Here is a 24,121-nt window from a genome sequence, read left to right as displayed (position 1 = left end):
TGCCAGTACTTTTAAAAAAAAAAAAAAAAAAAAAAAAAGAAGAAGGCTGGCCAGCAGTCAGGCTCAGTCCTGGCTCATGCTGGGTCCAGGACCTACCCTGCTACAGCTCTGCATGTAAAGTATATTAGGAGCTGGGCGGGCAGGCAGCCCGCCCAGCTCAGTTGTGGCTCACGCCGGGTCCGGGAACTAGACAGGGGCTGCTGCCACCTCATGCTGCTGTGTCTCAGCAGCACAGGGCAGCAGGCAGCCGATCAGCGACGGGAACTGGTTTTTAAACTGGATCCCTCATGCACCAGCTCTCACCTAGCACCCTGTGCTACTACCTCTGATATGGAGGCAGCAGCACAGAGTGTCAGGGGGCTCCTTGGGAGTGAGGCCAGAGCAAACTGGCTGCTGGCCCTATCCCTAGCAACTATAGAATAGTTGACCAAATGTCAAGAATTCATGAGGTTACTCGACTATTCAATTAATCGATATTTAACCATTCCTAGCTTGGGGGCTGGAGATGCTGCCTTGTTTTTATCAGTCTGCTTTTGAGCAAAGTTACAGATCTGTGCTGGGAAAGGCCTTTTTTCCATGTTAGGGTTGTCTAGGCTATGTTAGAGGTGCCTGTGTGAATGGTGTACAGTGTTGTGTAGCTAACACATCCTTGCTTCTCAGCTTGATAGCTAAATCACAAGGTGGCATGCCTCATTGACAATCCCTTGGAAATAGGATTTCTACTGAAGTTTCATCTTCCAGTTTCATTATGGTCTTTGGCTGCTCACTTGGAGCTTGTTTTGTTTCAGCATTGTAGGTGCCCTGTAATAGGACATCATGCAAATCCACTCCAGTATCTTAGAACAGAGATGGCCTTTACCCAATCATAGGGTGAGAGTAGGGCATGAAAGTGTTGATCAGCAGCTGAATTTCTAAGTGTTGTTTTTTCATTGTGCTTGGTTTGTGGGGCTACATGCTGATTGATGCCAGTCATTAGGTGCCGAGCTTCTTTTGGTGGTTGGAGATCTTGAACGAGACTTTACAAAAATGTTGCCAAGTGCAAGTTGCAGCTGTGTCAGTGCCAGTACATTAGAGAGACAAGGTGGGTGAAGTAATATCTTTTATTGGATCAACTTCTGTTAGCAAGAGAAACAAATTTTTGAGCTCACACAGAGCCCTTCTTTACAGCTGGGAAATGTACTATGTGTCACAGCTAAGTTGGAGGTGGAAGCACCTTTTGTCTGAGGGGCAGTTTGAAACACACATGCAGCATTGGAAGGCTGGTGAACTTCTAATTATTCAGGAAAACCTTGGAGGTATATTCAGAAATAGATACAACGTGCCTCTTCACCTCTGCTTTTAATCTTTTCCCCCCATATACTTATTTATTTTTAAAGGGCCATCAGCAATTTGAAAATTGTTTGAAAATGTTGGCTGTATTGTTTAAAAGGGGCTGTATCAGAAATGGGAACACTTTAAAAATAGGTTTTAATAATTTCAAAGAAAATGTTTCCAATGTATTTAATTTCAAATTAGGTAAAATGTTATTGCCCCTTTCTCTTCTCCTCTCCCCCTCCCCTTCAGTGTTATAAATACCAGCCTCTGGGAACTGAGAAGTGCAAAATGAAGGAGAGGAATTTACTCAGTCTAGCGAAAGAGCTGTATGTTCAGTGACGCATGTTGTTACACGGCCCATTCACAAACCCCCTTTTCATCTCTGCTGCTTCAAGCACCCCAGGAAAATCTGTCATGCAACATTAGCAAGAACAGAAATAAATCTTAGAGGATTTAACCAAGCGGCTTTTGCCACAAAGCCAATCAGGAAACAGCCCACCCACTAAGAAAAATCCTGGTACATTTACTGAGCAAACGATAAGTCATGGCCTTAATGTTCAGACAGTTGCTTTTACTGTGAGCAAAGGGCATTACGTCTTTGGGGGCTGATCTTGTGTTGTGGACTTCCCATTGACATTAGGGATGTAAAAGTTTAAAAACACCAACCATGCAACAGTTACAACTCCTAGCAGTTACGTAGTAAACTGTTTTTTGCCAGGTGGGACTAGGGAGGAAAGGGATAGTGGAGAGGTGCTTCCCTTGGCTCCCGGGAGCTGCCTGCTGCTCTGTGCTGCAGGCTCTGCAATGTAAGGATTATGCCATAGCATAGCTGGCTCTCCAGGAGTGAGGCCTGCAACCAGGGGCCAGTGTGTGTAAGCTCGCTCGCACAAGTTCCAACTGCTGGTCCCACTCCTGGGGAGCTGGCTATTGCCAGGCTCTGCAGTGTCATGCTTATACTGCAGAACCCACAGTGCAGCCGGCTCCCTGGGAGCAGGGCTGGTAGTCAGGAGCTGGTGTGCGTAAGCTGACTCCTGGTACACCCTGCTAGCCCTGGTCTGCAAGCTCTTCCACCAGATCCAGGCCTGGGGCACCAGCCTTACTCCCAGCAGGGAGCTGGCTGCTCCGAGGTACAAGCTGGCTGCTGGCCCTACTCCCAGGGAGCCAGCCACTCTGCATTATAAGCCTTATGCTGCAGCGTAGGGCTGACTGCCAGAGTTGGTGCACGCCAGGAGCTGGCTTATACCCTGAGGTTTGGAACTGAACCTTCTGCTCACCTTGTCTACCACTGGAATACCTACCATTGCAAAAGGGAAATAGTGTAGGGTGGTGTCTAAGGGCATGTCTTCACTACTTGCTGGATTAACAGGCAGTGATCGATCCCGTGGAGGTTGATTTATTGCATCTATCACACTCTCCTGTCAACTCCAATATGCTACCAAAATGAAAAAATAGGGGGAATTGTTGGGAGAGCGTCAACTGTTGACTCACTGCTATGTGTTGCTCACGTACTTGAGGTTGCATAACGTAGGCTGATGTCCCACAGTAGTATACACAAGACCTAAGGGGAAAACAGCTGCTTTCCCAAGCACTCCGTGATATCAGCAAGGTTGGTAGAACTCATGAACTCACTAAATTTTCCTCTGTGTTACCAGAGAGGTGGCCAGCAGAGACCAGAGGCTTTCAAGCTGCTTACGCCCTGGTTTCCTGCAGGAACTCGTGGCTTGTTTTGAAGCATCAATGCTTTGCTAAAGTGTGTGGATCTGACAGGGAAGAGAATTCACTCTGAGCTGAGTTCTAAGGCTTTTGAATATATCCGCTCTAGACAGGCTTCTCCAGGCCAGCTTTATGCTTCAGTAGTGTCAGGAATAGACCATCTGGGGTCTTACAGGACGGTTGAAGAACCCCTTTTTAATTGTCCATCCTGCTGCTTGTGATTCTGATGAAATCTGCTCATGGTCTGTCTTGCCTGTCCTTTTACTCTAACCCAAGTTGCAACATGGGTTTTGTTCTATGTCTTGTTGCCTCTGTTCTTGAAATAAATGGGTAAAGCAGCTGTGATATGTAATAAATACAAAAGCTGTAGAGTCAGTCCAGTTATCAAATGAGGAAGTTCACTATCTGTTATTTTGGGGTCCTAGTGCTATGTGGCAGGAGCACAGATAGTCTAGACAGTACATTTATTTTCTGAGTATGTTAGAGTGCACATTCTTACTCTCGAGTGAGATTCCCCTGATAACCTGTTGAGCATCTTTGGCAATTTGTTCCCCATTAGTAAACCGGTAACAAGGTGTGATGAATGGGGGAGGGGGGAAGGGAAACACTCTTTTTCAGAACACCCCAGCCATTCAATTAACTAAACTAAATTGCCTGGAAGGGTTAAATCTAGAGAGTCTTCAGGAAGAGTTGGCATAGAGCCAATGAAAACAGAGTTGGGTTTGGATTGAAAAGTAGGACCTTCCTGCTGCAGTCTTTGTGTGACCAGAACCAAACTGGTGGGAACAAGGCATGGAATTTCGAGCAATATTCGTGCTTAGGGACGGACTAAATCGTGGAACAGATATGAATAGAACAGGGAATGTTTAGTTAGATTCAATCAGATTATATTTCTGGGTTTGTCGAACTGCTGTGGTGAGTCTATGTACTACACACACTGTAACTTTTTAACTGAATCCCGGGGAAGTAGTTCTGTGTTTTTAATCTTTCCTTTTCCAGTTGTTCTGTAACACCCAGCAACCAAGTATATTTTCTTTGATTTTGTTAATATTGCCACTTTTTTTAATATTATGATCTCATTCCTGTGTCCTAGAGGGCAGAAAGTTCTGTGTGCAGGTGCCTAATACTGCCAAGTCAGCTATTAAGAATTATAATTTGTTTTCAAGCTCTCTCCAGAGGGGTGGTTAAATTCCTAAGCTGGTCTTCCTGGGTTCTCAAAGAGAGTTTTGCATTTGGGTAGTGGCAATGTTCCACTCAAGGTGTGACCCTGGGGAGTTTTTAAGCAGAAGCCTTTAGTTGTAAGGTATTTCAAAGTCTCTTGCAGGCTTCCACCTTCTGCACTCTAAGGCTACGTCTAGACTGCAAGCCCCTTTCGAAAAAGAGCGTCTAGACTACAACCAGTATTTTTGAAAAAGCAAGCCGCTTTTTCGAAAGAGAGCACCCAGGCAGTCTGGATGCTCTTTCTCGAAAAAGCAGTTTGCACTATATAGCGCCTTTTTTCGGAAGAGCACTTTCGAAAAAGGCGTTGTTCCTTGTAAAACAAGGTTTTCTGCGATTGAAAAACCTGCCACATTATTTTGATTTACTTTCAAAAGAACGTATCAGCAGTCTAGACGCAGGGGAAGTTTTTTTTTGGGGGGGGGGGAGGAACCCTGTAGTCTAGACACCCTAAGTGCCAGAGTGGGGAACAGTCTTGACGAGATATGTTAGGAAGTTTGCTTTAATTAATCTTTGAAATCCTTCAGTGACAGATGGCATAAAGGGGGAAAATATTTATATTTGGTTAACATCCCCACTTTGTCTTTAGTGATGAAAAACTGGATTATGAAAGCTAAATGTCTGAACATACCACAGGATTACATAATGATACAGCTGGATGTGGAGCAGTGTATTTTACCATTAGTACAGCCTTGCAAATCCATGCGGATCCATGGATGAGGATGTGCAGGGCTTGACAAATGGTGGACAAAACCGCTCGCCAGCCCCGCATTACGCATGCGCGCGCCTCCGGTAAACGGGGCATGCAGCTGAAATCTATCCCTGAGGATGTGGATATCCATAGGTCATTTTTGCAGATACTAATTTTGTATCTGCGCAGGGCTCTAGCCATTAGGTGTTATGTGTGTTCTTTTTTTATTAAATTCTTGTTTCATTTTCCAGATGACCTGTCATACAGTTTGCACTAAGCGCTCTGAAAAGGCCTTTCTAGCCATGCATCTGATTTTAAAATGGTAAAATAAATTAACTCATTTATTTTAAATTTCATTGCATTTGTCCTGCTTATTTAGAGCTGTAACTGGCCTGCCAGCTGTATACGCTCTCTTGGTTAGTTGTTAATGCAGAGTGTTAAAATGTCTCCTTAACTCAGCAGTCTGCGCTTCATGAGGAATGTCCTGCTGTAGGGAGGGAAAGCGCACACCCTGGGGTGAGAAGTAATCTAGGCTTGGAACGGGATGAGTTAATTGCTGTCCTGAATCACCTTGTGATCTTGGATAACAGCAGATTATTTCCTGTGACAGCGTGAGTTTCTGCTGAAGTGCTTCTTAGAAATAGCCTGGTTATGGGGCCTTTTTTACTTCAGATGTATTCTATAAATTGCAGTAATTTATACTAAAGATTTTCCTTGGGCGAGGCATCTTGTTCCATGTCTCTGGTTATGCTGCGTAGGAGAGATTCCTCGGACTGATCACTGCACACTATGGCTGCTGTTCAGCAGGCCTCCATTCCTGAAGCAACTCCTGTGGGAAGAAGGATTGTAGAGCACTAGTCACAGGGGAATGGTTTCCTCTGGACCTAGGTTTGTTGATAATGGAATGGTGCAAGAAGCCTGGATATGGGGGACAGCTCAGCTATATACTGTGCCAACAAGGACACTGAAGCAGGGTCTCACACTCTTGGCCCCTGGACCATCTATAGCAGTGGTCCCCAACCTATAGAGGCTCCCGGGTGCCCGGGGGGTGGGGATGCCCTTGCACCCGGCACCGGCATGTGCCCCAGGGCTGGGGCTGCCCGAGTGCCTTGTACCGTGGGTCTGGGGCCGGCGCCACCGCCCGAGCCGCGCGCCTGGGGCTGGCACCGGCACCGCGCGCCTGCATGTGCCCCAGGGCTGGGGCCACCCGAGCGCCGCGCACCAGGCACCGGTGCGTGTCGCGCGCCTGGGGCCGGCGCCTCCCGTGCGTGTCGCGCGCCTGGGGCCGGCGCCGGCCTAGGTTGTCGGTGGGCGCACACAAATGCCCCGGCGGGCGCCATGGCGCCTGCAGGCACCGCGTTGGGGACCACTGATCTATGGGCTGAAGCAGATTCACGGTCCGGCCTGGGAGACCCTGTGGCCTAAAGGAGGGTGTCTGAAACTGTCCCCCAAACCCTGCCTCTTCCCCCTACTGCTCCACCATGGCACTCCTGTCCCCTGAGGGACCCAGTCTCAAGGATTACTTGGGTGGTCTGGCACTAGTGGCAGCAGCAATTGAGCCCCCTCCCCATATTCCTTACTGCAGTGAGAGCCACGGGGAAGCGGAGTGTGCTTGGTGAGCGCTTTCACTCCACTTCCCCGCAACTCCTACGGCTGGGCTCCCACTTTATCTTAAGGGGAGAGACCGTGGTATAGAAAGTGTTCTGGGGGGGTCACTGCTCTCTGTTGCTGTGTAGTAAAATGTATTACTACAGTAACACCTAGTCCAGGTCCCAGCCCCTCTTTGCTAGGTGTTTTACAGGCATAGATTTAGTAAGGCATTTGCTGCCCTGAAGCTTACAATCAATTGGCAAAACAAAGGATGTGGGAAAGGGATTCTTTGATCCCAAGGAGATATGGGAGCATTGTGATCTAGTGTGACCTCATGTGTTAACAGGCCAGAGAACTGCTCCGCAATAATTCCTAGAGTGGCTCTTTTAAAAGAACTTCCATACTTGATTTCAAATAGGGATGTAACAGTGTAGTCGATTAATTGATAAGCATCCATTTATCAGTTAATGATATTGGCTACACACACACTGCGCCAGTAAATTTTTTTTAGCAGCCTGGCTCAATCCCAGTTTGCACTGGGTCTGGGAGCTACCCCCGCTGTGGCTCTGCAAGGAAAGTAATTTAGGGGCTGGGTGGGAAGGCCACCTGACTCAGTTTTGGCTCATGCCAGGTCCCAGGAACTACCCCAGCTGCAGCTCTATGCTATTGCAGAGCTGCAACAGGGATAGTTCCTGGGACTCCACATGAGCCAGGACTGAGCCAGGCTGCCTGCTCACACATCCCCTAAATTACCCCCGCCGTGGCTCCACAGGGCAAGTATTTCCCAGACCCAGCGCAAGCCGGGACCATGCGCTTGCAGTGCTAACTCTTATCAATTAACAAATTACACACTTCTTAACATCCCTAATTTTAAAATGATCAGTGGTAGAAAATCCATCATGACTCTTGGTAAATTGCTCCAATGCTTAATTACCAAATTTGTCATTCATGCGCTCCCCCCCCAGCTGCCCCTGCATGACCATGGACACCATCCCTTATTTCCAAGATGAACTTGTCTGGCTTCAACTTCCAGTCATTTGGATTATATTTTCATTTTCTCTGCTAGACTGAAGAGCAGACTGAATTTGATCCTGATGTGGATTTTTGCAGACTAGACTCAGTCAAACTCTTCTCTGTGATGAGCTAAATAGATTGTGCTCTTGGATCTGTCATCTTAAGGCAGATTTTCTAACCCTTGAATCATTCTCATAGCTCTTCTCTGAAACCTCTCCAATTTATCAACATCCTTCTTGAATTGTCGACATCAGAACTGGACACACGTTCCAGCAGTGGTTGTAGCAGTGCCAAACACAGTGGTAAAGTAACCTTTCTACTCCTACTCGAGATGTCCCTGTTTATGCATCCCATGCTTGTATTAGCTCTTATGGCAAGCGCATCACGCTGGGAGCTCGTGTTTATCTGCTTTTCCACCACAGTCTCCCAATTTTTCATTTGCTGCTTCTTATTTATGGATTGGGGACAATATTATGGCCTATATGCTTTATACATAGATGTATACATTTACCTGTAATAAAACACAAATTTGTTGGTTGTGCCCATTTTATCAATCAGTCCAACTCGCTTTGATCAGTGACCTGTCATCTTCATTATTTATCGCTCCCATCTTTGTTGTGTGATCTTGCAAACTTTATCAGTGGTTTTTTTGCATTTTCTTCCAGGTCCTTGATCAAATGGTTAAATACCATAGGGCAGGGAAGGGGAACCTCAGGCCTGGGAGTCAGAAGTGGCCCCTGGCTTGCCTGGATCCTGGCCCCTGAGCTTCAGGGCTCTCCTCCCACCCCAGCATTGTGGAACCCACACTGGCGCTCCAGCCCCTCTGCTGCCCCACCGCAGGGCTGGAACACACAAAATCTACTAGCCAGGGCCCCCTAGGATCTGGTCTTCAAGGGGAATGTGGAGAATATCTTTCTGCTTCTCAGTCGAGGCCACGTGGGGTGTTTGTTTTGGCCTGTGTATGGTCCCTGACTGATTCTTTTTGTGTGGGGGGGGGTGGGGGTGCGTGCGTGGCCGGCCGGCCCCCTACCCAAAAGAGGTTCCCCATCCCTGGTGAATAACTGATCCCGGCAGGATGCCACTAGAAACACCTGTTCTGTGGTGGTTCCTTATTTATGATTAGACACCCATCAGCCATATTTTAATATACTTAATGTGTGCCATATTAATTTTATATTCTAATTTTAAATCAAAATGTCATACAGTACCAACTCCTTAGAGAGGTCTAAGTATGTTATGTCAACATTATTATCTTTATCAGCACTATTACCTTTGTACTCTCATTTAAAAAGGTTAGTTTGCCAGGATCCATTTTCCTTAAACCCATGTTGCTTTGCATTAATTACATTACCCTCCTGTAATTGTTTATTAATGGAGTCCTGAATCAGCAGCTTTATTATCTTGCCCAATGTTGGTATCTGGGTGACAGGCCTATAATTATCTAGGTCATCCTATGTACCCATTTTTAAGAATGACACATCAGGTTTCTTCCAGGCTTCTGGAACTACTGCAGTACTGTACTCCAAGACGTACTGAAAAACAACATTAATGATCCATCAAGCTCCTCAGCCAGCTCTCTAAAAATTCTTAGATGCAAGTTGCTTGGACTTAAAAACATCTAACTTCAGTAGCTTCTGTTTAACATCCTCCAGAGATACTAGTTGAACAGAGTATTATCAATCACCACAGTGAGAATATATCAGTTGTTTCACTCAAATATAGAACAGTAATATTTACTGAAGTCTTCTGCCTTTTCTGCATAATTATTAATTCTATCCTCTCCATTGAGTAATGGCTCAGTACCATTAGCAGGATTTTTTTTAATGATTCTGCCAATGGATTTCTCCTTGTTGTGCTTGTGTCTCTGCTTTCCTTATCAATTTTCTACAATACGTAACTTCAGGTTTATATTCCTTTACCGTTGCTATTAATTTACCCTTTCTTCCATTTGCTATATTTTTTTTTTTTGTTACAGCTGCTATGGCTTTCTCTAAACCAGATCACTTTTTAAATCAGCACCGCATTCTTCCTTGATTATTGTTTTTTGGCTTTTGGGGATATGCGGTATTTATTCTGTAGGTTTTTTTTTCTCTGATTAGTTTCTTCCTCAAGCTGACTTGGCTCACAGTTTTAACTTTGTGAAATTCACCTTATTAAAGCATCAGATATAGATATAGACGTGTATGTAAGTTACTGGTCTGGACTTCATTATGTTTGCTCATTATAAATGTGACCAAGTCTTGATCCCTTGTACACAAGCTACCATTTAATTTTCAGTGATCAGTTCCTCTTTATCTGTTAGGACTAGGTCCAATATAGAATTCTCTCATGTTGGCTACAACACTTTCTGGGTTAGGAAATTGTCATATGTAATGTTTAGAAATGGCAAGGGTGCTTCAGTACTGACAACATAAGACTTCCAACATATGTCACTCCAGTTGAAGTTCCCCATGATCAGATAGGTGTTTTTTCTTTGCACTTTTAATATGTAAGTGCATAAGGTGGTGGTCATCTTGTTTCTCGGTGTGATTTGGTTGTTAGGCACCAGCTAAATAGGTTGCTGCTGTTGATCTTTCACTTTGCAGTTGTGCAAATCATTCCATTGGGTTTCTGTAAGTGTGTGTATATGTATTTTAGAAATGTGTGTTTGTCCGTGAGTCCGTTCAAGAACTGATTCTAAACTTATAAGAGCTAGGACCACCAAATTTGGCATGCAGCTTCTTTTTATCTGAACTTAAAGCGATATCTGGATTTGGTTGTGCCGGGACACTGGGATGTGCCTAGAACTCGATTTTTTTTCTTGTAAAATGGAAAGGGAGGGTTCTGACAGGATGAATAGTTATATTGTGGAATGACCACAGCTCTCCGCCCCCAGGCTTCTATGCTGGGTAAGTCTTCTAGTACCAGCTAGATTGAATTGATGTTAATCCGTAAGCAATTCCAGTTCTTGTTTGCTACCCAAGCTCCTAGCACTGGTGTATAGGCAGTTCAGGAAATGCGTCTCTTCATGTCTTTTGGTTCCTTATTTATATTGTTCTCAGCACCTTGATTTGTGCCAAAAATTAAGGAAAAAGCAGTTCAGAAAAAAATGCCAAAAAATTGCTTCTCATGCTGAGAATCATGAGCATCTGACGTAGATGAGCCAGCTAGGCAAGGTTGTAGAGGAAAATCAGTGCGGGCATTCAGAATGTCAGATGGGAAAGCAGACCGTGAAGAAGCTAACCTCAGGGAGCACCCATCATTTCCTCACAACATTGTCTCAGTTCCTATAAGCAGCACAACATGAAGGCTGTAATTAGAGGGAAACAATAGAGTAACATCACTCTGAAGGGGAAGCTATTTATAAGCTGGCCTTCCCACTGATCTGCAGTGACCTACTTCACCTTATTAAATATGCAGCCTTCCCTTTTAAGATTATCATTCTAAGCAATTTTTAAAGTAACTCACCATTTAAAAATCTAGCACATTGCTGCAAGGAGATGCTGTGGCTAACTCTACCACAGCAAATTCAGTAGCCTCTGCCATTTGAAAGCTTACAGAATAAGGGAAGTAAACCAATTTGAGAGATTGTGCATGTTAATAGGGAAAGACAACACAAGATGAGCCTATAAAAGGGAAGCCAACTTTACATACTGAAATGAATTCATTCTCCCTTAGAGCATTCAGGACAATTCAGTGAGTTACTTCAGGCTTGTTTATATATAGGAGTGGCACCTGTTTAACTAGCTAGTTATAAAACAAGTCTCACGAGTTCAGCTCTGTTTAGATCAGTGATTCTCAACGTGGGCCATATGGCTCCCCAAGGGGCCACACCTTACTTCTAGGGGGCCACATGGAAAAAAACAGAACATTGGGGGGGCCACAATAAGTTTCTGAGGGGGCCACCCAAACTTAACTGCAGGCATATGATGAATGAGGCTCAGACGGGGGGCATGAGCAAAAAAGGTTGAGAAACACTGGTTTAGATAATGATTTCTACACCATATGGGAGCATGGTGCGTTATAGGCACAAAGCAGCCCAGGCCCAGGAGAATTTGCTATCTAAGCACACTGTACTGAAGAGAGTGGAACTGAGTAGCATCCTGCTTTCCGTAGCCAATGGCTGGAGCAAACTGCACAGTTGTATGTTGCACACAAGTGTGCTGAAGAAGAATATCCGTTCCTTCAGGATCCTTCCTGTCCCACAAGCAAAGGAAGACCAAAGACTTTGGAAGATAACTGCTGACTTGGTAAAGTGGAGTAGGGTTTTGGGAATGTTGGTCTGCCTTCTATAGAGAGGGGACTAGAATGTTTGGCTGGCCTCCACCTCAGAAGGGGAACCGATTGCCTTGGGAAAAGGCTACCCATGAGGCTACCCATGAAAGTCAGGAAGGGGTTAAATTAATAATAAGAGGGGACTGAGCTGGGGATCAGCTGCGTGCATTTCAAAGGGTCAGCTGAGGACTCCCCAGCTGATCCCGGGCTCCACATGGCCTTTCCCCAGAACCTGGAGTCAGCTGGGCAGTCCTTCAGGCGTTTTAAAGTGGACTGGCTGTGCGGCGGCAGTGGCTGCCTCTTTGAAATGCTGCCTTGGGGTTTCAAAGTGGCAGCGCCGCACAGCTGATCCTCAGCTCAGCTGTGCAGTGCTGCCATTCTGAAGTCCCCCTCATAGAGGCAGCAGGGGGGAGGGGGGTTAGGGTAAGCAAATGCTAATGGGATAGTCGACTAGTCTTTAACATCCCTGGTCCATTCCACTTGCCTACCGCCCCCCAGAGTAGTGAGCAAGAAGGAACTAAGGAAGGGGCTGATTGGCAGGGCTCTATATTGGGCACCATGAAGGTGCCACTCCAGGAGGTGCCTGGAGTGACCCTACTGCTAGCAGCTAGGGGGAAGATCTTCCAGCTACTATGTAGGTGCATGTGCACATGCACCTAATTGGAATGGAAACAAATAACCTTTCAAAGAATAACAGATACATAAAGATGAGTAACCATATTTACCCTGTATCTCTTGCCACATGTTTTCCCTGCTAAACAAATAAGACTGAGATTTGGCCCCATGAATAATCCTCAGTGAGGAGGTTCTGCTCATTAAAATCTAGTGCACCTGCATTTAGGACAGTGCAGATATTATACCACATTAGTGCATCCAATCCACTAGTCCTTGAGTTAATTTCTATGGAAGCCTTGTAGTCCATAATCTACATCTTGAAGCATTACCTCATTTTTTCCAGGTGGGTATTAGGGATGTAAAAGGTTAACTGGTTAGCCTCACCCTTAACAGCCTGTGTCAGTCCTACTCTTGGGGAGGTTTAGCTGTACAAAGCTTTATGCGGCAGAGCCCACAGTGCATGTAACCAGGTAACTGCTATCATTTTTAGCAGTAATATGTTTACATTTGTAACTGCATTTTACATCCCTGATTACAACACTAGTGGGTATAACCGTGGCCATTTAGCAGTCTGCTCCAAAGCCCTTAGAAGTTAATCAGTGGTACAAGATCTTGTCTAGGTGCTAATATGTATGGCAGTGGGTCTCCAAAGAATTAACCTGGTAAGTGGTTAAAGGGGAAGTGGGAAGGGGGCTGCGGCTGCTGGGCTGGAGCAGCCCCCACAATGTGTTTAACCAGTTAAGGTTTTTAATCAGGATTTTACATCCCTATCTCCAGCTTTGTTAGTGAGCATGTGTGAGGAGTTTGCATTATGGCCGGTTTCCACAGTGTGAAGAATGCTTATAGAATCGAATCTCCTACTATAGAACTTGTAAGTAAAACCAGTGTCAGTTAAGGTGTTTACTTACATATGTAGATTCTAGTCTTTAGTTTAAAGCAAAACAAGTGAATTATTCTATAAATAAAATAAATCAGCTTGTTCATTAGAATACCAGAATGTGACAAGATTAAAGGGGCTTTTGACATCTGAGACACTAGGTCAGCTATAATCATACACTGATTGAGATTTCCAAAAGAACCTAAGGGAGTGAGGCACCTGGCTTTGAAAATCCAGCCTAAATCCCATTCTGCTGGTGTTTTGTGGGTCACTTTTATTGGTAGTGGTGTTTGTAGTAGGTGGCTACAGATCTCTCTGGGTGTTGCTTGACTACAAGGATACATCCTTTGGGACTTGCCTTGATGATGATGGTGAAGTAAGACCCAAACAATAAATGGGGTTGTTTAAAAAGTACTTGTGCTTGATTGTTAATGAAACAACTAATTTTTTCTCCGGTGTGTCTAGTTTCAGTTCAAATACAGGTTTTTAGGATGTTATAATGATAAATGAATGCTAAAAGTGGAAGCCAAACCCCAGAATCTCTGTGTGCAGCTCTGTAAATGTGTATAGTGCCTTCAGAAATAAATCCAGTCCTTGCTCCAAGGAGTGCTTATATCTGGAAAAACTAGAAACTGTGATGGCATCCAGAGGAAGAGTCAGAAAAAGGAAGGGTTAAATCGAATAGAGATGGGAATTATATTGTGCTGCAATCAGAATTCTCAGCTCTGAGTGGGTGTGCACCAGGGGTGCCCCTTGAAGGGGGTGAGGTGAGGCAGCAGCAAGTCAAATGTACAGAACATAAATTACAAAAAATTAGGGCTGAGATCTGGGCAGAGAGTTGGAGTTACAGCATGTGTGTGGTTTGTATGAAGTGGCTGTCTTAAATTCTCAGGTGTGAGTAGGGACTTCCCGAGTTACATTGGGTAAGACCGTTTCAATTAGCTTGCTCGGTGTAGAAACTCCTTAAAATAGAGCTCCAGCTCATCCCTACACGCAAGTGCTGTGTCTTGTGGCTGTATTACCCCTGAGCTGGAATTAAATCAGTTTTTTCAGCAGGCCATCTGTCAACTTACTGAAGAGATGAGCTGACTGCTGCACACTGAGTTACCAGTGGAATACTTTCAGTTTCTGCACAGACTAGTTCGTTTCAAAAGCTGGTTTTGGCTGTCAATGCTGCTGTTCCCTTGGAATGTAATTTGTTTCAAAAAAGCCGGATGGCTGGTCTGGTCGCTGCTATTCCAGCCAGTCAGTCAGTGTGGACTCAGCCCTTGGAGCACGTACATTAGGCACTTAGATGCTGGACGCTGAGCAGCTTGTGGTAGTTATTAGAAAATTAAAGCTAATCTCTTGCTCTGGAATTCCGACAGTGTGTAGCTGTAGAAAGATTAACTCCCCTGGAGTACACGGTTGCAGCAGATCAGGCTGTACCATCAACACAGAAACCGTAGCCTCTCTAGCTCAAATACTACTCTTTGCACCATATACGCCTATTGATTTCAACAATGCTAGGTTGGTGTAACTGGGAGCAGGATGTGAATCACAGACTGCTTCATGCCTTCAAGTAGCTGGTGTGTTTGTTGGCATTGAGAAGAGGGTGCAAATTCCGTAGGACAGGGAATCTGGGTAGGCAGCACAGGCACATGGGAGACCACGTTGTGACCTAGAAAGGTTGTGAAAGGAAGTTCGGTCCCCCTGTGCTTCTAGCAGACTCTAGTCCCGTGACCCCTGACGCGGGAGTGAGCAATACAATCTATGCAAAGAGCAGTCTTGGTTGCTGACCATAGTTCAGTGAAATGGTACCCTCCTACTTCCCACTAGTAATTAATCGATTTGCACTGGGGGAGGGGGGGAGAGGGGAAGGAGTGTTTAAAAATGAATAAGAGAAGCAACCCTGTCTAGGTTATTCTGCTAACACTCGTTCAACTCCTGCTGTGCTAGCAAAATCAGGAGCCCAGGGTGGTCATTCAAAGCTCCAGGTTGCCTAGACCTGTTCTGTGGAAGCCTCTGTTGGGGCTAGGGCTCTTGTATTGCTAGTACATGGACCCAGCCTGAAGATGCAGTGTTAAAACCTTTGTTTTTAAATATTCCTAGTGCAGACCAAACCCATGAGATTGTCTTCCAGCATCTGTTGAGAAGGGGCTAGCCCCTGGTGGCCAGAAGGAAATGCCCTGTTTTCTGATCTGAGATCTGTTGTAGGTCAGGAAACCTAAGGGTGACCTTCTCATATGACCCTGTAGATTTATTGTTGCAGCATCAGCTCCGTATTAGGATGTTCCTGCTAATCTTGCGTTCTTGTTGATACCAGTTTTGAACCAGATCTTGTAGTGCTGTCACTTACTTGAATATCTTCCAGTCTTCAAGGGTGTGTCTAGACTACACTCCTCTGTCGTCAGAGGCATGTAGATTAGACACATAGGCAAAGGCAAATGAAGCTGCGATTTAAATGATCGCAGCTTCATTTAAATTTACATGGCTGCCGCGCTGAGCCGACAAACAGCTGATCAGCTGTTTGTCCGCTCAGTGCGCTAGTCTGGACGCTCCCCTGCCGACATCAAAGCCCTTTGTCGGCAGCCCCGTTATTCCTCGTGGGATGAGGTTTACCGGGGCTGCCGACAAAGGGCTTTGATGTCAGCAGGGGAGCGTCCAGACTAGCGCGCGAGCCGACAAACAGCTGATCAGCTGTTTGTCGGCTCAGCGCGGCAGCCATGTAAATTTAAATGAAGCCGCGATCATTTAAATCACAGCTTCATTTGCCTTTGCCTATGTGTCTAATCTACATGCCTCTGACGACAGAGGCGTGTAGTCTAGACACACCCCAAGAAGGTCAGGCATGGACCATCCCAATTTATTGACATTGTCCCCTCTTCCTGAAGGGTTTTTGGGTTAAGCTGTGATAGTTCCCATAATGACTGTCCATGGGAAAATCTAACTGCAGCAAGTCTGATAGGCAGGACTGGCTCCCTTGGCACGCACTGCTCTGTCCAAATCTCTTAGGAGTCCTAAAGAATTGGACTGAAACATCCTCTTACTACACCTACCCCTTAGACTGGAGGAATTTTTTATTTAAGCCATAAGCTGCACTTGCATCCCCTACTTAGCCGCCTGGTTCAAGGGCAGAGGGTGTGTGTGTGTGGTGGGGGGATAGCTACATGTATGGACCCTTTGTTCTATGCAGAGTGAATTGCTGTGTTTTGCTTTGCAACGTGACATCCCTGACATGCTGATCCGATCGTGCCTGGAAGTGTGTCCATGGCCCAAGCAGGTAACTCTAGGCAGCCTCACAGTTAAATTCATTATTTCTTTTTTAAAAAGGGCTCTTCCCTCCCTTTTAAGATGTTGACTCTTCCAGCAGAACTCTCCATTTGAGGAGATGACTGACTTAACTTGCAAAACCCTAAGGGCAGCTCTGTGGGGGAGAGGGTGTATTGCCGGAAGGGCTCCTTTATGAGCAGATCTTGGTTCGAGTCATCTAGGGCCAACTTCATGAAAGCCAGAATTGGGGTTAGTGCAGATTGGGCAGATGATACCGGGCACAAAACTGCTTGTGGTTTGTGGGTTTTGTGTTTTGTTTTGAATGAAAATTCAGTAGTGCTGCATTCGTCCATTGTAGCGGGCCCTGGTTCAGACAGCAAAGGGGGCTATTTGCATTTGGCTCCGTCTGCAGAGTTTGACTACAGATCAGGTGGGAAAAGGACCGGCTTGTGTTTAAGGTGCGGGACTGGAACATGCCCAGACTTTGGCCTTTTTTTGTGACGCTAGGCAAGTCATTTAATCTGTGCCTCCATTCCTTGCCCATAAATTGTGGAGAACGATTCCCTCCTCACCAGGGTGCTGAGAAGGCTAATCTATTAGTGTCTATGTGCAGAACCCCCATGTTCCTGGGACACAGTTCAGTGCCACTCCACTCTTTCCTCTTGCTGAGAGGCTAGATGAGAGCATTATAAAAGCCTCTCTAGGCTCCTCTTTGTTCATTAAGTAAATAATTCATCAGTGTAGCACAGTCCCATTACTAGAGGTGCAGCAAGTAGTACGGAAAAGTTCTCAACTATTATATCACCTTTAGAGTGACAGCACCACCAACTGCTAGGAAGGACAACACAGGCACCATAGGAGCTTCTAATAGCTGAGGTGTCTAGGCTTGTTCTTTAACTCGGGACCCCTGAAATGAAAAGCTGGGTGAAAACGTGCTGTCTTAATGATTCTGTTTGCTTGACTGCACCTGGCCAACAGCCTTGTGACCATCCTCCCAGTGACCTACTGTTCTTCTCTCCTCAGGTTTGGAACTGAAGAAGACCGTCCTCACCGAGGTGAGTTGCATACAGATGTTTAAAATCTCCTGTGGGGGAGGGGAAGAGCGCACAGAGGCTACATTTACACTATGGTGCTATTTTGGGATACTGGAAGTAACATGAAATGGGTATTCTGTGTCTCTTGACGAAGCCCGTTATTTTGAAATATAATGGGCTCGCTATTCTGACGTCCCTGTAAACCTCATCCCACAAGGAGTAAGGGATGTTTTGGAATAGCGCTCTATTTCGAAATTTGGGGTTGTGTAGACCACGCCAAATTTTGAAATGAGCTATTTCAAAATTAATTAAAAAAAAAAAACTATGCAATTTGTGTAGCTCAAATTGTGTAGCTTATTTCGAGCGCAGTGTAGACGCACCCAAATAGAGCTTCTGTGGTGCACACACTTGAAATGGAGAAATGTGCAAGATGGGAAAGTCATGGTGAATCTTGATGTTGGTGAAAGCATCAGGTTGGCAGCCTCCTCTATCTTCCTACGGCATGGTTGGCAGCCAGAGCAAGGCATTGTGGAGAATTATTTTGATCTGTAGTGATCACATCCATTTTAATGATCCATTCAGCCCTTTTGTCTGCTGACTGCCAGTAAGAGGGCAAAACGTAAGACAACGAATAGTCTTGCAGCACCTTAGAAACTAACAGAAAATGAGATGGCATCATGAGCTTTCATGGGCACAATCCACTTCTTCAGATGAGTGGAGTTTTTAACAGAAAATGAGATGGCATCATGAGCTTTCATGGGCACAATCCACTTCTTCAGATGAGTGGAGTTTTTATGGGGCCCAGTTTTCAAATAGCAGAGAGAGGGAATGGTGGGGCAGGAAAGAAGAGGGAAAAGAATTTTAAAAAGGGGAAATGTTGTCAATTAAAGTGTCCATTCTAAATGAAGCTGATAAGAATACTTAGTACCCACTTTTGGTTTTTTTATGTCATTAGGATATGGAATGTAGCAGGCCATCCATAGTATCATAGAACCATAGAGCTGGAAGAGACCTCAGAAGGTCATCAAGTCCAGCCCCCTGCCCAAGGCAGGACCAATTCCAACTAAATCAACCCGGCCAGGGCTTTGTCAAGCCGAGACTTAAACACCTCTAGGGATGGAGACTCAACTACTTCCCTAGGGAACCCATTCCAGTGCTTCACCACCCTCCTAGGGAAATAGTTTTTCCTAATATCCAACCTGGACCTCTCCCACCACAACTTGAGACCATTGCTCCTTGTTCTGCCACCTGCCCCCACTGAGAACAGCCTCTCTCCATCCTCTTTGGAACCTCCCTTCAGGAAGTTGAAGGCTGCTATCAAATTGCCCCTCGCTCTTCTCTTCTGCAGACTAAACAGACCCAACTCCCTCAGCCTCTTCTCATGTCATATGCTCCAGCCTCCTAATCATTTTGGTTGTCCTCTGCTGGACCCTTGCCAGTGCGTCCACATCCTTTTTGTAGTGGGGGGCCCAGAACTGGACACAATACTCCAGATGTGGCCTCACCAGAGCTGAATAAAGGGGATCTGCTGGCAGTCCTCCTCTTAAAGCAACCTAATATGCCATTAGCCTTCTTGGCTACAAGGACACACTGTTGACTCATATCCAGCTTCTCATCCACTGTAACCCGCAAGTCCTTTTCTGCAGAACTACTATTAAGTGGTTGGTCCCCAGCTTGTAACAATGCTTGGGATTCTTCCGTCCCAAGTGTCCTTATTGAACCTCATCAGATTTCTTGTGGCCCAATCCTCCAATTTGTCTAAGTCACTCTGGACTCTATCTCTGACCTCCAGCATGTCTACCTCTCCCCCTAGCTTAGTGTCATCTGCAAACTTGCTGAGGGTGCAATCCATCCCCTCATCCAGGTCATTGATAAAGATATTGAACAAAACCGGTCCTAGAACCGAACCTTGGGGCACTCCGCTAGAAACCGACCGCCATCCTGAGATCAAGCCGTTGATCACTACCCGCTGGGCCCGGCCTTCTAGCCATCTTTCTATCCATCTTACCGTCCATTTATCCAATCCACATTCCCTTAACTTGCTGGCAAGAATATTGTGGGAGACCGTATCAAAAGCCTTGCTAAAGTCAAGGTATATCACATCCACTGACTTTCCCACGTCCACGGAGCCAGTTAACTCATCATAGAAGCTAATCAGATTGGGCAGGCACGACTTGCCCTTTGTGAATCCATGCTGACTATTCCTGATCACTTTCCTCTCTTCCAAGTGCCTCAAAATGGATTCCTCAAGGATCCCTTCCATGATTTTTCTAGGAACCGAGGTAAGACTGACCAGCCTATAGTTCCCTGGATCGTCCTTCTTCCCTTTTTTGAAGATGGGCACTACATTTGCCTTTTTCCAATCATCCAGGATTTTTACCCTAATCCAGCCAAGGTCTTTGTTTAGACTTCAGTTGTAGGAATCAAACTGTAAATGAAATTTAAATTCTGTAGCTTCCCTGTGGAGCTGGCTTTTGAAATTGGTTTGAAATAATAGGGTGACTTAGAGATCCATTAACAAGTGCCCAGGGAAGTTAAAACTGTTTAATTTTTTCCAGTTAATCTGTGTAAGATTCTGGGATTCTCATGCTGAAGGCTAGAACGTCTAAGTCAGCAGGGAGCAACGGAAACTGCTACAAGCATGGCTGAGAATTCTTCTGCGTTAGTGTATCACCAGGGTGAATTATCACTGGGATTTGTTTGTTACTGTTCAGTTTTTTCTCGGCTATTTTGACTCTGCAGATTACACCTATGAGAGCCACTTTTGGCCATTTGTAACTGTGCTCAGCCAGGAATCCTAGAGCTTTGTAATAACCACGGAACTGCAAACCATCACCACTCTTACTCCGCAAATAGTTTTCATGCAATGGTTTCATTGGTTGGATATGGGAGAGGGCAAAGATGGATTTCTGGGCCCAATTGCCACTATTCAGCAGGTTCAGTCACTGGGATTCACAATCTGTTGGTGTCTAACTTTTAACTTCTTGGACATTTTTGGCTTTTTTTAAACCAACGTGACTTTGGTAGCCCAGGCTTTAAGCCACTGGGTGGATATGTTTGTGTGAGAGGAGATCTGAGGTGGGCCATCTCACCAGTACTCCTTCGCTCTCACTAGTCTCTGATTTAAAATACAGGACTATGTAGCACTTTAAAGACTAACAAGATGGTTTAATAGATGATGAGCTTTCGTGGGCCAGACCCACTTCCTTTGATCTGAGGAAGTGGGTCTGGCCCACAAAAGCTCATAATCTAATAAACCATCTTGTTAGTCTTTAAAGTGCTACATAGTCCTGTATTTTGTTTCAGCTACACCAGACTAACACGGCTACATCTCTATCACTAGTCTCTGATTTGGGATTCAAGAGATCCAAATCTGCCAGAAGCATCTGTATGACCTTGGACAAGTCACTTAATATATCCTGTGCTTCTGTTTCCTATCTTTCCACTGGGATGAAACATCCCCTACTTCCAGAGGATTTGAGAAACTAATCCTAATGATTTTATTGTTTTGTTTATGTGGGTCATCTAAGTACTTTGCTACATAATGCAGGCCCAAAATCAAAGCTGGACTGGGTTATAGTTTGCTGAGTTGCTTTTGCTTTCTACCTGGTCAAACGTCCTAGTTAGCCAACAGGATCTCTCAGCAAGTAGACCTCGAGTGCTGCCTCCTGATCTCCAGGGCAGCGGGTTCAGCCAATTTGTTTGGTCCAGCTCTGTCAGACTGAGTAATGAGGGTGGGGGGGAGGCATTGTTTATAGTCACCCAGTTAGTGATGGGCTGTTTTAAATGCCTGACAGTAATTATAATTTCTATAGTGATGTTTCTGGGAGTGATCGGCATTCTCCCAGCCCCACCCTCCAATTGATGTCTAATGGGAAATTAAACTTTTGTGTTGTGAACAGGCTAAACTAAATATCTAGGCCTCTCTGGGACAGGAAATGCTCAGTTATGGTTGGAAGAAGAGCCTGGGAGTGGAGCCTTTGTGCTCTGTCCCCAGCTTCTCAGTTATTGTTTGACTTCAGTTACTTGACCCACAGTGGCACAGTCGGGTTAGTGGGTAAAAGGGGGTTAATTACCTACAGCATGGGGTTGGATTGCAATGGTTTAATTCATGTATGTAGTGAGTTTTGAGGTCATTGGGTAGAAGATGCAGTATGTATGTTACATTTTACATGTGTGAAGAAATATGGGAGAGAGAAATGAAGGCCTTAGTTGGTTCTGTCCAGAAGGCTCTCCAGCAGAAAGAGCAGATAATTGGAAGGAAATACTGTCAAACTCAGCAGCAGTCTGAATGGAATCACACTCCTTTTGCTGTGAAGCCCATTGTTAATAAATTGTCAAGTGCTGCTTTATAGACCAATACCACTCATGTGGGGTCCTCCATGAGAGACGGCCTCGGGCTTTCCATATTGTGCTCAGATGGGTGATGTCTAAAGGCATGGCTGTTGGTTGTTAATAGTGTTCTGCTCCTGTGAAGCTAAGTAATAGTTCTCTTCCCTTCCCCCCCCCCCCACGTGTGTGGTGAGTCCACTGAATGTTGTTGGCTACCTGTGACACTTTTCAATCACAGTGGGCAGTGTGTCGAGTCATTAAGGCAGCACTCCAGGGCAGATGTGTTTCTACATGAATGGGGCTTCAGAGAAACAATTTTACAATGCGCAGTTGGCTTGAGCTCTGCTGCTGATTTGTGGAAGGAGCAGATGGGGGGGTGGGGGAGGGGAAGGCTGGATACAAAGAGAGATGGGAAAGTATGGTGGAGGTTATAGCAACCTCTTCAGAGTCCTTTGCTACATTTCTGGAGGAAATTGCTACAATTGCAGCAATTCATCCTGCTTGGTGAATCAATCATTTGTAAACAGCAGCTTGCTTAAGGGAAGTATATCCCCATGAACACAACACTGGTGATTCATTATCCACTCTGCGTGCTGGCTTTCAGATGTCCTATAAGGGGTTGGTACCAGGGTTCCCTGTAAGCTGCAAACCAATGTGTGCACACAACCCCTTTTTGAGCCCCACACAGAGGTTCAGAGCTCCCTGTGCAGGCAGGGAGCTCAGCTGATCGGCTGGGGAAGAGCGTGAAGAGCATTTGCCCTCTCCAAGGAGCAGCAGCAGCAGCTGCTGCTGCTGCTGCTGCCTGCTATAAATGGAGAAGCTGGCTTCAGCCTCTACTCCAGATGATCTGTAGGTTAGATCTGGCCATGAGAGCCACAGCCAGCTCCCTGCCTGCCCCACAACTGCTCAGCACTCTGAAAAGCGGGGTGCAGTGCCACGTGTGTGTTTCTGAACACTATCAGTATGTCTGCACTACAGCGTTATTTCAAAATAGTTATTTTGAAATTGTCTAGATGCGTTATTTCAAAATAAACTAAGTGCATTTCGAAATAGTGTTTTGCTATTTCGAAATAGCACATCCACACTGATAGGACACTGAATCGCATTTAAGGCCGGCTGGAACCGGTTCTAGCAGGGCATCAGGTCAGGAGTTACCTTGCATGGCTGCTGCCTGAAGCTATCTGAGACCTGTGCTTAAAGGGACCTCCCTGGACAGCTGGTTCTAAGGTTTCCCTGCTTGCTTGCCTACCTCACTGAGTGAGGGACAGCAAAGCATTTTTTTTTTTTTCTGCGTGCTCTGGTTACCCTCACTCAGGACACCACATCACTCTGCAGCAAGGAGCCGGAGCCACCCCTAGGCACTCTGGTGCTTCTCCTGGATGTGTTGCTGTGAGCCTGGCAGCACGTTCTGCAGGCAGTAACAGTCTCCCTGGTGTGCCCCACTGGGGATCTGTGCCTCATTCCTCCCTCAAGTCCTTCCACTTTACCCCTCACTAACCTCCCTTCCTGCTGTACAATAAGACACATGTGTTCATTACCACAAAGCCTCTTTATTGATCAAAACATAGGTAAGACTAGGGAAAGAAGGTGGGAGAGGGAAACCTGGGAGGAGGGAGCTGGCAGGGAGAGGCAAGGGGAAGAGAAGTTCAGTGCTCAGGGTTGGGGGTCTCACTGGCCCAACTGTCTCCCAGCAGCGTGGGTGCGGGGGCCTCAGTGTCCCTGGGGGTGTGGGGAGGAAGAAGCAGGAGGGGGAGACGGAGTGGGAGGAAGAACGGTAGCTGGGGAGGCAGCAGGGGCTGGCGCAGTAGGAGGCAGCAAGCTCTGCCCCAGAGTCGATGGCCACCTGGGGGACACTGACCGTCCTGCCCCCAGGATACAGTTCACTGCATCAAAATAGGGGCAGGGGTCTGGGTCTGTCCCTTGTTGGGAGCTGCCCCCTGTGGCCCTGGCATACGCCTGCCACAGCTCCTTTATTTTCATGCGAACCTGCTCCTGGGTTCACATGTGGCCTTTGGTGGCCAGGCTGGCAGCCATCCGCCTGTAGATGGTGCGTTCCTCTGTTTAGTGAGGAGATCATGGATGTTGGAGGCATCCCCCCAAACCTGAATTAGGTCCCTGAGCTCCGCACTGGACCAGGCAGGCACCTGCCTTTTCTGGCCCCTGGCAGGCTCCTGGGAGCTGGCAGACTGGTCCTGGGGAGTGGTGGAGGGCTGGCTG

General features: G+C 46.1%; 1 protein-coding gene across 12 annotated transcripts in view; it reads left to right on the top strand.

Annotated features, from left to right (window-relative positions):
- The window catches only part of PIP5K1C (phosphatidylinositol-4-phosphate 5-kinase type 1 gamma), a 77,057-nt gene that overhangs the window by 15,762 nt on the left and 37,174 nt on the right, over positions 1-24,121 (top strand). For 11 of the 12 annotated variants that reach the window (XM_075903296.1, XM_075903295.1, XM_075903306.1 and 8 more), the window contains exon 2: positions 17,562-17,593. In XM_075903296.1, coding sequence (XP_075759411.1) covers positions 17,562-17,593 — 32 coding nt within the window. Of the gene's footprint in view, positions 1-16,520; positions 16,549-17,561; positions 17,594-24,121 lie in introns of those variants that run through there. The other variant, XM_075903298.1, reaches the window with a different exon arrangement.

Source organism: Pelodiscus sinensis, chromosome 19 (assembly GCF_049634645.1).
Source record: "Pelodiscus sinensis isolate JC-2024 chromosome 19, ASM4963464v1, whole genome shotgun sequence".
Classification (NCBI taxonomy): domain Eukaryota; kingdom Metazoa; phylum Chordata; order Testudines; family Trionychidae; genus Pelodiscus; species Pelodiscus sinensis.
Note: the sequence above shows the minus strand (reverse complement) of the source record. Positions and strands in the feature narration are given on the sequence as shown.